General features: G+C 42.2%; 1 protein-coding gene across 5 annotated transcripts in view; it reads left to right on the top strand.

Moving 5' to 3' along the window:
• The window catches only part of KIAA1549 (KIAA1549 ortholog), a 156208-nt gene that overhangs the window by 111129 nt on the left and 30241 nt on the right, over window positions 1–14838 (top strand). For all 5 annotated transcript variants that reach the window (XM_054836927.1, XM_054836954.1, XM_054836936.1 and 2 more), the window contains one exon: window positions 13190–13392. In XM_054836927.1, the coding sequence (XP_054692902.1) occupies window positions 13190–13392 (203 nt within the window). The remainder of the gene's footprint in view (window positions 1–13189; window positions 13393–14838) is intronic.

Consider the following 14838-nt stretch of genomic DNA (forward strand, 5'->3'; position numbering starts at 1 on the left):
CTATGCAAGATTCATTGGTCTGTGGAAGGATAATTATTTTCAAGAGATGGAACTAAGATATTTAAAGGGCACATCAAGTATTCATGACTTGTTCTGTAAGCCATAGCATCCTACTGGAAATTTACCTTGATGTGATCTGGGTTATTGCACTGGATAAAGATGTCTTTGCCTTTGGAAATAAAAAAATACGTAAGTGGCATTTTTAAATTACGAGATTTTCTCTCTTGCCATTGCATATATCCACCACAACATTGTCCCAAGCTGAGCTTTTTTTCTTGCAAAGAAGCTGTGCCTTTTGTGGGCAATTGAATTTCTGCCATGGGTTATTTTTCTTCTTCATGAAAAAATGGATAAATGTCTTTAATGGCCAAGTCATCGTTCTGCTCTGTACTGGACTACTGACGTTTTTGTGCAAAAACACTGTCAACCTCTTTCCTCTTCCCCAGAGGGCAAAAAAAAGCATTCTACTTATTATCTGTAATGCAAACCAAGTTGGCAATATTATTTCTTTCTCTATGCACATCCAAAAATTAAAATGGAACCTGGTTCATTAGAGATTTCATGTTCCCCGCTGTGTTGGGAGAAAAAAGTCAAATGCCTTGCTAGGACTTGTCAGAGGTAGTTTCAGCTCTAGACAGTTCAGGGAAAGGCTAACTGCCCTAATGATGAGAATCTGACACCTGTGGACAAGCTCATTGACAGTTGATGTGATTTAGCTGCAGCTGAGCACCAGGCAGCCGCTTGCTCACCCCCACCCTGGTGGGATGGGAAGGAGAATGGGAAAACAAAGGCAAAGCCTCGCGGGTTGGGTAAGGACATGTGTTGGGTTTTGGTGTGGCAAGGCTTTGGTAGCGGGAGGGGCTACAGGGGTGGCTTCTGTGAGAAGTTGCTAGAAGCTTCCCCTGTGTCTGATAGAGCCAATGCCAGCCGGCTCCAAGATGGATCCGCCCCTGGCCAAGGCCAAGCCAATCAGCGCCTCTGTGATAACATATTTAAGAAGGAAAACAAAAGAGTTAAAGGAAGTTTTTGCAGCCGGAGAGAGGAGTGAGAAGATGTAAGAAACTCTACGGACACTAAGGTCAGTGAGGAAGGAGGGGGAGGAGGCGCTCCAGACACCAGAGCAACGATCCCCCTGCAGCCCGTGGTGAAGACCATGGTGAGGCAGGCTGTCCCCCTGCAGCCCATGGAGGAAGGATGAGGGGGTGTAGAGATTCCACCTGCAGCCCGTGGAGGACCCCACACTGGAGCAGGTGGAGGCACCTGAAGGAGGCTGTGGCCCGTGGGAAGCCCACGCTGGAGCAAGTCCGGGCCGGACCGGTAGACCCGTGAAGAGGGGAGCCCACGCCAGGGCAGGTTTGCTGGCAGGACTTGTGACCCCACGCTGGAGCAGTTTGCTCCTGAAGGTCTGCACCCTGTGGGAGAGACCCCACGCTGGAGCAGTTTGCTCCTGAAGGTCTGCACCCTGTGGGAGAGACCACACTGGAGCAGTTCGTGAAGGACTGTAGCCCGTGGGAGAGACTCCATGATGGAGCAGGGGAACGATGAGAGGAGTCCTCCCCCTGAGGATGAAGAAGCAGCAGAAACAATGTGTGCTGAACTGACCATAACCCCCATTCCCCGTCCCCCTGTGCCGCTGAGGGGGAGGAGGTTGAAGCCGGGAGTGAAGTTGAGCCCGGGAAGATGGGAGGGGTGGGGGGAGGTGTTTTAAGACTTGATTTTATTTCTCATTCCTCTACTCTGTTTTGCTTAGTAATAAATTAGATGAATTCCCTCTCTAAGTTCAGTCTGGTTTGCTCGTGACGGTAATTAGTGAGTGATCTCTCCCTGTCCTTATCTCGACCCAAGCCTTTTGTTACACTTCTCCTCCCCATCCCGCTGGGGGAGGGGTGAGTGAGCGGCCACGTGGCACCCAGCTACCGGCTGGGCCTAAACCACGACAGGACAGTTTACTGGCAAGGGAGAGGGAAACAATATCAGTACTGATAACAGATATTCACAATGGGTGACAACAGAAAGCAATTTACCAATCCAAAGGGATGCTCAGCCTGTCCTGGAGCCATGCTGAACTCGCCCCTTCTGACTAGCTCCCTTTTATGGTGAGTGTGATGTCACACGGTATGGAATAGCCCCCTGGCCAGCTTGGCTCACCTGTCCTGGCTCCTTGTGAAAATTAACTCTATCCTAGCCAGAACCAGGACACAGTTTGTTCAGAAGGTCTTGGATGTTGTCCCATAAATGCTGGGCATGCCGAAGTCATTGCCTTTGCAGTGGTAACTTTGAGTGGCTTGCTCAGTGCCTAGTTTTTTTAAGGGTGCACCCTGAGGGGGGAAAAGCCTATTTCTCCATCCAGAAGTCGCTCCCGCAGAAGTCTGGAGCCCTCTGCATGCCACTGTGGTTCTGAAAGGCTGTGCATGTGTCTCTGGTTCAGTGCCCCTCCTGTGTGTTTACATGTGGGAGAGGGAGTGGGTCGGTCCCCACAAAGCCTTGGACAAAACATACAGTACCCCACCTTCTCTTTGAGTGGTAGCAGATAGTGCCAGAGCTGGAGAGCTGCTGATTTGCATGGTGTGCCAGCAAACCTCAGCTAATGTGTAATCACCTGGGGACAGTTACCAGCCCTTGCATGTCTGCTCTAATGTGCGCTGCTTCTGACAGCCAGCCAGACCTCCATGTGTCGCTCACGGTTACAGGTAATGAGTCATGCGTTCAGCAAGATATCTGTGAGAGGCTTGTGTGGATTTTTATTTTTCCCCCCAAGCAGGGATATCTGATATCCAAATCTCATGTGTCAGGTGTAACTTTACACCTCTGAATTGAGAGTTTTGCTTCTTATTGTGTATTCAGTAGACTACCTCTTGGATGTTCCCAGGATCAAAGAGGCCAGGTCTGCTGGAGGCTAAATACTAGGCTTCTGCTCCTGGTATAAAGAATTCTTGTGATGTTTTGACATCCTGTAATGCTTTTGTTCATCTGTATAATGTCGAGGCAACAGCTCTGCATTGCAGAATAATTCCAGTGAAAAGAGACTCATGTTAAGAAAGGCAGCTGACACCAATCTTATAAAAACTACTTGAAAACTGACATGAGTTTCTGCAAGAGATTCATGTCTGTGCCTACTGTTTGCATAACAAATATCATTCATTTCTAATAGTAACCTTGAACTATCCAAAATGTTGTCTTTTTGCAGTTGGCATACAAGTTCTGCTTCAGAGTCAACAGCTGGATTGTAACAAGGAACACAGTATTCAACACCTGAATTACTTGTCAACAATACATTTTGCTAGTGGTAATTCCTCTGCAAGACCACTTTTATAGGTGTTCTTCTTCTGTAATGAAGATTAACTATTCACAAATTGTAGAAATAAAATACCACGCTTAGATATACCACTTATACTGATAGATATTAAAAGTAAAATGTCTCCATCTGCTTTTTTACAAACATTTGTGCTGTCTTGAGGTCAGACCAAAAGACTAGCTAGCCCAGGTACCAAAAGCAAAAGCTTATAGAAGGGGAGAAGATCAGGGCAAGTATATGTGATACTTTGCCTTGAGTAACTCTTCAGCCTCCAGTTATTTGAGTCTTGGGGATTTTATGTAGAAGTGATGATATTTAGCAACCCTCAACAGATTTCTCTTCCATGAACTTGTCCGGTCCATTTAAACCCATCTGAGCTGCTGTCAGGGATTTCCACAGCATGTTACATGAAGAATCACATCATCTTGTTTCATCTTGCCTTTATCCTGCCACCTCTTTGTTTTCTGTGGTGCCCCCTAAACCTTGTATGGGAGGGGCCAGCGAACAGCTGATTCCCAGGCACTTGTTGCTTGCCATCCCTGACTTTACAGATCTCTGTCATATTCCCATCTCCATCATCTCTTTTTCCAGACAGAGGAGTCCCAATTTTTTTATCCCTTCTTTTAAACTGGCCTTTGAACCAAATGCTGGCCTTTCAAAAGACTGAACATTTTCTAATTCTTTCCCATCCTTTTTGAGAGGGGGAAACTAGAACTGAATATGCTATTCAAGATGTAAGTGATCCATGGATTTATAGTGATGTTTATATAGTGGCTACTTCTGAAAAGGAGTTACTTAAACAAAAAGAAGAATAATCCATTTTCAAAGTATGGATAAACTTCATACCATCCTAAACATAATAGACCACTGAGACTAGATGAATACTGGGGAAATAAATTCTGTCTTTCCTAACAAAAGATAAGAGAGTTTACTGTAGACTTTAGCTATTTTGGGAACAAGGAAATGGACCAACATCAAATTATTGTTGCCTAAGGATTTAATGTTGCTACTCACTTGTAGCTTCATTTCAGCAAGCAGATTATTTCTGCAATATATGTGAATGCACTTTCTTACTGTGTGCATTAAACTCTTATTAGCTACATGAATGTGTTTGAGTCACTGAGCCCAACAAAATACGAGCAGAAAAATAAATGAAAATTGCTGACCTATGATCTATCTTTAAAAGTCTGTTAGCACTTTTCTCATTATTTGTGGAGAGGAAGTTTTTTCTGGACTGTGTTGTATATGTGCTCTGTCCAGACAGTGTGACCATGTTATGAATGTATTCTTTTGCTCCACAAGTTGATGTGGTGGGTTGACCCTGGCTGGGGGGCCAGGTGCCCACCAGAGCTGCTCTATCACTCCACTCATTCACTAGACAGGGGAGAAGAAGTATAACAAAAAGCTTATGGGTCGAGATAAGGGCAGGGAGAGATCACTCGCTAATTATCATCACGAGCAAAACAGACTGAATGTAGAGAGGAGATTCATCTAATTTATTACCAAGCAAAACAGAGTAGAGCAATGAGAAATAAAATCAAGTCTTAAAACACCTCCCCCCACCCCTCCCATCTTCCCGGGCTCAACTTCACTTCCGGCTTCAACCTCCTCCCCCTCAGCGGCACAGGGGGACGGGGAATGGGGGTTACGGTCAGTTCATCACACGTTGTTTCTGCTGCTTCTTCATCCTCAGGGGGAGGACTCCTCTCATCGTTCCCCTGCTCCATCATGGAGTCTCTCCCACGGGCTGCAGTCCTTCACGAACTGCTCCAGTGTGGTCTCTCCCAAGGGGTGCAGACCTTCAGGAGCAGACTGCTCCAGCGTGGGGTCTCTCCCACAGGGTGCAGACCTTCAGGAGCAAACTGCTCCAGCGTGGGGTCACAAGTCCTGCCAGCAAACCTGCCCTGGCGTGGGCTCCTCTCTCCACGGGTCCACAGGTCCTGCCAGTAGCTTGCTCCAGCGTGGGCTTCCCACGGGCCACAGCCTCCTTCAGGTGCCTCCACCTGCTCCAGTGTGGGGTCCTCCACGGGCTGCAGGTGGAATCTCTACACCCCCTCATCCTTCCTCCATGGGCTGCAGGGGACAGCCTGCCTCACCATGGTCTTCACCACGGGCTGCAGGGGGATCGTTGCTCTGGTGTCTGGAGCGCCTCCTCCCCCTCCTTCCTCACTGACCTTAGTGTCTGCAGAGTTCCTTACATCTTCTCACTCCTCTCTCTGGCTGCAAAAGCGCGCTCTCTCTGGTTTTTTTTCCTTCTTAAATATGTTATCACAGAGGCGCTGATTGGCTTGGCCTTGGCCAGCGGCGGGTCCGTCTTGGAGCCGGCTGGCATTGGCCCTGTCAGACACAGGGGAAGCTTCTGGCAACTTCTCACAGAAGCCACCCCTGTAGCCCCCCGCCCTGCTACCAAAACCTTGCTGTGCAAACCCAACACAGTTGAAAAAAGTTTCCTTAATTTATAATTTTTGATGTGTTGTGCTACCTCTCTTAGAGGTTGTAGTTGATGTCGGAGTTGTGTATGTGGCTTTGGAGGAGTAATTGTTTTGACAGAACTTATGGACAAAAGACTGGTGGAACTGAGACACAGCAGTGAACCTGTCTATCCTATAAAGTTAGTGATCTTCTTCTAACTTAGTCCTGACGCTTTCATCCAACCTATGTGCGAAGGAACCTCACCAAACTGTGATTAAGATAGTATCCACCCTGTGGCATTTCTGTCTGAGAAGGAAGTCTGAAAACTCTGGTTTGGACACAAAATTCTGCCTGTTACAGCAGTTACCTCAGCAGCCTGTGGGCATAGATGTACTCAGAGTTATGGGCTTTCAGCAACATGATCCCTCTTGTATTTTGTCAAATTTACTGAGCTGTCACAGTAATACTAGTGTGGCAGGAAGAAATGCACAAAGTAGAAGAGGAGGGATGGTGAAAATCCATGAAAAGAATCTGTCTTACAAAAATATTTCAGAACAGGTGTCTTGAGAAGTTCAGGCTTTATAAAGTTTTGTAAGTTTGGAGGTTTCTTTATTTGCTTTTAATCCTAGTCCAGGAGCAAAATTCTTGAGGTGGTTTTTTTTTTTTTGTGGGATTCCTGCTTTATTTACTATTTGTATGGTGGTGACCATGTAAACCACAGTTTTGACTTTACAGAGGAGGGAAGGAGGACCGGAGGCTGTACACTAGCTTGTTCTGGTTTTCCGTGCCAGCACTGGCTATACCATGCGCTGCTTTTCTCAAACTTGATGGTAGAAACCTGTGCAACTATATGATGGCTCTTCTCCACAAGGACATGTTTGCCTAACTGCTTTACCTATTCCCAGTAATGGTGATAGTTGACACAAGTGCTCTTTTGATGACAAATGTGAGACGTAATTTATATAAAGAGGTACTTGGTCCAAGATGAGAAAACGGGGAGCATTTTGTACATACAATCCCTTTTTTGGCCCTCAGACCCCAAAATCCTGCTTCTTTTTGAGATGGGGCTTGCCATAGAGGGTACAGGCTGTAACACCTCTGTAATGGGAGGATAACAGTATCCTGCCTAAGAGGCAATATAGTGAACTGCCATTGCAGTATGTGTTTTACATACATGCATGGTTATCAAGTGAAGGTATTTAAATTGAATTGGAGACCTTTTTTGTTTTGGTGATTTAAAGCATTTCCTAAGCCAGCAGCAGTGAAGGATCCCTCTGCGCATTTCTCAGTGATGTTTAGTATTTTTTTAAAGTAGATCGGGAAAGAGTTTGTGCTAATGGCACAAGTTGGTTGCATCATATCCCATTTCATAGGGAAATTGTGCCAATGGCACAAAAAGACCTTGAGAAATATAAATGGGTCTTTTTTCAGTATTTTGAGAGAGGCTATGGAGACGGAACTCTGCTTCTATGTGATCTTCTAATATGCTTTTTTTCATCAACAAAAGTTTCTTGTGTCTTAACTCAGATATGCATTATTGTTATTGAATCGCATGTATAATTTGCATGCATACTTTACAGGCAGTCGCTGGCTATGATCCCAGAGGGTTTTATGTTGAAGGAGAGCAACATAAATAAAAATACAGAGGATAATCTTCTGTGCGTAAGGGGTAGAAATGAAATTAGAAGAATGAGCTGAATAGGAAAATGAGACTGAGAAAGGTGAACATGCCTCAGTACTACTACCAATCTACCAATAAATAAGAATTTAGATGTTTTAAATATCTCATGGAAGAATCACTGCAAACAATATGGATTAATGATCCTTGTGGGAGGAAGAAGTAGGCAACATCTTGGATGGGATAGTAGAAGCATGGTGAAAAAAAATGAGTTAAAATTAAGAAGACCTTAGCAAGCACACAAGCAGCTGCAAATAATTGTCCTTTCTGGTGTATCATGAGCGTAATGCAGTGAATTCACGCTACCCTATGGTATGGTGCCCTGGGAATATGGAGGAGGGTTTGGTGGTGTGAATCTCAGATTGTGGAAGGCAGTTTGTGATGTTTAATAGCTTTAAGCTATCCTAACTCAGAATGACTCATATCTTCAACCACATTAATTTTCAGAACACAGATTCTCATTGTCTTGCTGAGTTTAGACTAGTACACTTGAAAACTTATCTTTTTTTCTGTAAAGTTTCTTTATCCTGTCATTTTTGTAGCATTCCATGTGCTAGCATGTTAGTAAGGTCATGAGTCAGCAGGACTTCTTTACTGGGATTCCTGTCCTGTTCATAGATTATGTACCACCACTGAAGTATTATTTTTGAAAGCTTAACTCCTTTGTTTGCTTAGAAATTTATTTTAACAGCCTCTGCTCAATGCGTCTCTCTCTCTGAAAGGAACAAGGCAAGACTGTGATATAAAAATCAATAGAAAATTGTCTTAATACATTATTCTTCATATTATGTCCGAATTCAAATGTCGCTTGTAGGAACTAGAGGAACAATACTGAGTAAGTGTATTTCTTCTCTTCTGCTTTCTGCTGAAATTATTCACTGACCTGTGTGTGCAGTATTTGCTTCCTTGAGAAAACAGACTGTTGACATTCCTGGTGTGTCTCTGCACCTAGCAAAACAATATATTGGCAACCATGTTATATTTCTGTGACTTGAACAGTACTGAAACCATTAGCTACTTTCATGGAATAAGTCTTGACTGACGTGCACAGACTTTGTAGGCTTCTGCAGAAATGATTTGTTTTTCTATGAATTGATCTTCAAATACTTTTTTTCATTCAGTATGTAACCATAGAATTAAAGCGCTGTCTTACCAATATGAAATCATCTTCCCCTTTAGATTTCAGCAGGTTCTGCATTTATATAATAATATAATGTTTTATGAATGCAGCAGTTTAGACATGTTCATTTTGCTGGTAAGCTTTGGAGTAGTTTATCTTTTCCCTTTCACAAATATATAAAGATAAAAGAAGTGAAAACCTTCTCTAATCACTAACATTTAAACCAAGAAATCCTTGCTAATACTGATTTTGAGCAGTCTTAGGTAAAGGCACTTGAGACTGATGAAAAGAAGCTCAGTTTCAGCACCTGAACAGGTAGTGGTATCAGCACCGATGTACTCTTACAAAAAGATTATATTCTTTCCTTGGTGGTGGTTAATTTCTGAGTAGTAGATGACTGATCCATACATGGTATTCTGTCCTAAGATGAGCAGAGGTTATCCAATCTGTTACGCTATCTAACTTGATACCAAGAAAAGGAAGAATGCAGCACACAGAAAATCCATAAGAAAATGTAGAAAACCTCTTCAGTCTGGAACTACACTATTCATTTGTTCCACTGGGTCTCAGTAATCTGACCATCTAGTTTTGCAGAAAGCAGAGTTGTGTTTCAGTGTCCTTCAGACACTTTTCACTGAAAATGTAGATTTTGGTTAGTATCAGTTCTCAGGTAAAGTCATAATGTTGCCATGGTTTAAGAGGTGAGGTATCAGAAGTTTGTTTAAGAAAACAAAGTGGATATCTGTTGGCGTTGTTTCTGCAGTAGCAAACATATTAGTATTTCTATTTCTCAAATAATGAGTATTATTTTTACTAAGTCAGTATATCAATATTTTCATTGAGGGGCATCTTTTCATATTCAGTCAGGTATGTTTCATATATATGTATTTTCACATTACATTTTTTTATCATGTTTTTTCATTCATATGTGCAAGCACACACATACACAGGTGCATACAGTCTCTCATATATTGGCTGGAGCTGGAAGTGCCAACTTGAGCTTTTTTAGCAGGAGATATCTAGAAATGTTATTAATTGGCTGTATAGAACCCTGCAAGATTTGAATCGTTCAGGCTGAAGTTTTCCATTCAAGTATCAGTTCCATACTGAATCTTTTTTTAAGATGATAAGAAGAGCTGCTTCTTTCAGAGAACATGGTTAAGACAAAATAGTGCTCTGTCCAAATTTTAAAAATCGTTTTGGAGAAGCTCTAGTGCATATTCTTAGCCTTTGGGCATACAGAGTGGGGAAGGAAAGAAAATAGGACCAGAAGGTTGTTTTGTGTGAGGGAGATGCTTTTGATGATTCTGCGGGGAATTGCCCATTTCTGACTAAGTTTTAAACCTTTGGAAAAATGTTTGCATGTGATTGAAAGAGACTTGTTAGAGGTTTACCAGTTAAATTCTCATAGGATTACAGCTGTTATGTGCATATGAGCTCTGTAGAGCTGTCACTTAAAAGCTTGAGAGGCTGATTTCTGTGTTGCTGTACACAGAGGTTGTTCTGAGGCCAGATAAAGGAATAAGGAGCAGTGAGCCTCAGGCTCTTGGATAGTGTGAACTGGAACTGGCAGCTGGCAGGCAGAGGGAGAGAGGGGCAAGCGGGCAGGATGGCGAGACTGGTTCTGCCTGGCAAGGAAGAGTAAGACCAGATGAGGAGTTTACCTGGCTGCAACTTCAGTAAAATATTGCCATGGTTCTGTGGTGCCTGGGATGAGTGCTTCTTGAGGCCTGGGATGGGGATACCTGAGACTTGCCAGTCCTCTGTTGCCAGCAAGTGTTCATGAAATCCTTTGGCAAAGTCTCCGCCACACTCGCTGCATATGAGCACAGAAGAATACATCCTTTCTCTTCTTACATCCCTTCCTTCTTTCGTTACATGTTTGACGGCTTCTGCATGAAATGAGATGGGTATCCTGGTTCTACAAATAAAACATTCTTATATTTTACCCAACTTTGACTAACAGCAGAAGGCCCAGCCTATGCCAAGGATCCAGCAGGGTGGGAGAGTGCAAGAGGGTCCTATAGAAGAAATGAATTTATGATTTTGTAACTCAAAACTCTATTGCAATGCCTACACGAGAGGATGCAGTTGTGATTGTCCATACAATCTGAACTGTGCCATTTGTTACAGTGTCAGTGCTTGTCTTTGCAATACTAACAGACTTTTAATTCAGCTTCTGTGTGGTCTGTCTGCAGATAAACATTTGTACATACATATGCTGCAGTGTACCTACATGTACACATAAATATATCTGTTTCCATAACTGTGCTTAGAGATGGTTATGTTAGACTGCAGCTAGGAATAAGACTATTCAAAGTTAAAAGATTAAAAAATTATATTTTTGCATGTTGCTTTATTTCCCAGAGGGTTTGCAAACCCAGTATGTTAGAGTTAACTCTAAGGTATGTTGAAATGCATGCTTGACACACAGAGTAATCTTAATAAAGCCATACTAGTTATTCCAATATTACTAGAATGTTTGTCTCCTTAGTTTTCCTTACCCACCCCACCCATCACACTATTCAAAAAAGAGTTGTAACTTTGCAGGTGAAATCAAGGGTGCTTAAGAAAGGGTAGAGGGAACACCAAATTTTTTTGTGAAATAATTGTGCCCAGCACATGGTGAAGACTCACAGTATCTTTGGAGTAAAGGGGGCTGGAGGCAAGGGAGGGGAATTAAATAGGGGAAGTGATCATTGAGGATCAGCAGCAGGGTTGTTGTATAGGCATGAGGGTGGAGTATTGAAAGGGTTAGGACAAGGGAGACCACTGAAGGGGTTCAAAGGGAGGGTGGCTCACACAGGAATATCTTCAAAGAGAATAGACATCATGTCTTAAACAGATCAGAGGCGGAATAACTAAGAGTAGTTTCAGTAATCAAAGTGCTGCAAGCCAGCATGATAATTCTGCTAGTAGAAGTGAAAAGTTTCTCCTCAGAAATACTTTGGGGGGAAAAAAAAAAAAAAGGCATGGAGATTTGGGTTCATTTGTTTCATTTGGTTTTTAAGCGAGCAAGATCCCGAAGACAATGTTTCAAGTCGGGGGGGGGGGGTAAGTTTCAGGAAGGATTCACTAGGTGGCTATGACTCAAGAAATGAAGAAACAGTTACACCTTCACCTGATCTAGCTCAACAATGCCTTTTTGAGACAATGGTTGCAATGATTTACATATATTCAATAATTGAATCACCCATAATACTGAATTGAAGGGACTGTTGTAAATCCCAAGAAAAATGGAATATAGTGGAAAATATCCAGATCTGTTCAAATAATAAGCTCACTCATTTTGTGAGAAATTAACTCCGAAACCTCAGCCGTTCAGATAGTTGTTAGATATTACAGGAGAGCTTTTATTGCCATCTACTGGTTTAAATAGGCAGTTTGCTCTACTACAACACCCTTTCTAAGAACCATTTGGAAAATGTTTGCTTACTGAAAAAATATTTTGAGGAGATTGTTTCAGAATATTCCTTAGGCAAGCTTATCTTTGGCATGGTATCAGACGAGTCTGTTTGTAGTTAGCTATGTTGGTATGCCAAGCTTTATGAAAGGTTTAAACATCTGGAACCTGACGTACCCATAAGCACACTCCAACACATGCTTCACTTTGCAGGAAATCAGCTCTAGGAACGCACAGAAGGTTTGTGTGTGTGCTGTGCAGTGAATATGTGTGCATGCACTTTGAAAACTGGAGTTGTCAACTTTTCTTTCACTTTCAACTTTCAAACTACGTAAAATTGAGCAAGACTCAAAGAAAAACTTACTCCTAATTAGTATTTCCGAATTTCTCATTACTCCAAAGCCCCTAAAAATCAGCAGGAGAACTTGAAAGTTGGAGGCTTGATTAAATTAAGTCTGAATCAAGTCATTGACAAGGTGAGATTAGCTTTTTTATAAATAGTTAGGAGAATGAAAGGCCCATTTCTATTTTTCTCAAGCAAGACATCCATTGAATCCATAATCCTTTAATAAGATCTCTAGGATAAGTATCTAATTTCTCTAAACTCCAAAGCCTTTTATATATATTTCTAGCTATTCAGTATGAAATTCCTAAGAGCTAGATCTTCAGTGCTTTTCTGGAGGCATCCATGCAGGCTGAAAAGTCATTGCTAGGCTGCTGTATAATTCAGATCTGCAGAATGTTTCTCTTTCATCAGTTAAACTAGGTGTTTGTACAAGCACTCCCAGACCTCCTGCAGATTTTGGGTGCTCAAAATGAGGCAAAATCAACCATGACATGTTACTCAAATTATTTAAACTAACTTCATTCATTTTTGGAAATGAGTGTAACAAATGGAAGCAAGGAAACATGTGGAAAGGTGACCTGGCAGTGGTAACCATTTCAGCCAATACACGGGCTTCTACAGCCTTGCACCCACAAGTACACAAAAAACTCCTCACACAATGATTAAATCTGAAGAAACAGCTGCAAAAAGATACAGCAGCAACAGAAGGCTATTTTTTTTACTAGTTTTGCTGATTAGGAGATTTAAACTGTGTATCATCTACTGAAGTACGATTACAGAATCATGGGGGTTTCATTTTTTTTTTCCTGCTGTCTCCTGAGACTACCATATCCTGACTATCCTCCTAATGGCCGTTGTTTGCAGATCTTAACCAAAGCCTTTGTATTCATTGTCACTCATTGTTCCTGTTTTTTATCTTTGTTCTTCTCTCACAGCTACAAGCCCCCAGTGTGAAAGGCTTTGATTTTGCTAAGCAGCATCTGGGCCAGCACAATAAAGATGATGTCCTGATTATCCATGAGCCAGCTCCTTTACCAGGACCTATTAAGGACACTACCCCATCTGAAAATGGAGATGTGCCCAGCCCCAAGTCCAAGACTTCCTCAAAACCTTCAAAGACTGTTCGACACAGAGGGAGGTCAGTTCACAGAGGAAAACCAAATTGTAGTAGATGACAGTTTATTAATGGCTGGCAATTGCTGTATTTTTAAGGCAGTATCAGTGGACAAAACTGTTCCAGAGCTCTGGGACTTGCATTTTCTAGTGGGCCATCAGTTATGGCTCACTACTTATTAGTACAAGGTTGTGAGAATTTAGCGTCCATTTTTCTCTTAAAGGCAACATGCCCAGTTAAGAGGGGTATTTAAGACTCTGTGAGGTTGGCTGGAGTCAAGTCATTGCTTGTTCAGTGGAAACACAAAGTGTATGTTTTCTGATGCATTCTCTTCATAGCTGACCTCTAGCTACTAAGGCAACGGGTGATTAAAAACTAACAAAAACTGTTGACAAATAGCAATGTATTTCAATAATATTAATGGTGATCAATACATGTATGATAAGTTGGAATTTCCAGAAATAAGCAGTATCTCCAAAAATCAGGGAAGATGCATGAGTGTTTTTATTTGTGGTTATCTGGTTGCTCTCATAGCAAACCAGTTTTGGTCAGGAAAAGGTGTGATAATTTATAGCTGTGCAAGTGGAGAAGTGTCTGTTGATCTTCAGCAGTAATTTCCTAACCTTTTCCAATAATCAAATGATGTGAATGTGTCTTGCTGGAAAGGATTGTGTTTGTAGGATAGGCGGTGTAACAGAGCTATGCAGTAAAGAAGGATCTGTGCATTAAAAAAAAGCTGGGGGGGGGGGATAAGTGGGAAGGTAATAGGTGGGAAAAAATTAAGCCCTGAGGAGTGCTGCGATGAGTCACAAACAGCTCCTCATTGTGGAGCTCCTCTGTGCTCCACTTTCCACTGATTCTTCTTCCTTTCCCTCCCTCTCATATTTTTGCACTCCTTTGTCTCCAGCTGTGCATCCCCAAGTGCTTTTACCTACGTGCTATTGCAGGGTGGGAGAAAAACAAAACAAAACAACAAAGGGCAGAGTTGAATAAGCTTAGAAAGAAACTCATGAGCTGCAGGTCTCTGTGACATGGCTTGCTCCTCTGCTCAACCTTCTGTGCTTCCTCTAAAGCCTCCGTTGCCCTAAGATCCTTGCTGCATCTTCCCTACGTGGGCTTTGTACAGCTCAGTTTCCACCTTCCCAGATGCTGAGCCTGTCTTCTCTTTAGGTCTTGCAAGTAGTAAACTATCAGTGGTACAGTCAAGGGTTGGCAAAATTGGAAAATAATGGGAGAAAAAATAGCTAACTTGTTTTGGTGTAGCTTAAATTAAAACAAATTAATATAAATCATAAGGACAAGTGTTTCTGTGTTTCTTTTTAAAAGTTCAAAAGTGGCATAAGACAGAGATGATACTTAGGGGAAAGTATCTATATTCACATGCACGTAAGTATAAGAAAGAAATTTAAACTTGAGGCTGTTACTGTATTTCATTTATAATAATTCAGAAAGTGAAACAGGAAAAAATTC

This window comes from Grus americana, chromosome 1 (assembly GCF_028858705.1).
Source record: "Grus americana isolate bGruAme1 chromosome 1, bGruAme1.mat, whole genome shotgun sequence".
In the NCBI taxonomy this organism is placed as follows: Eukaryota; Metazoa; Chordata; class Aves; order Gruiformes; family Gruidae; genus Grus; species Grus americana.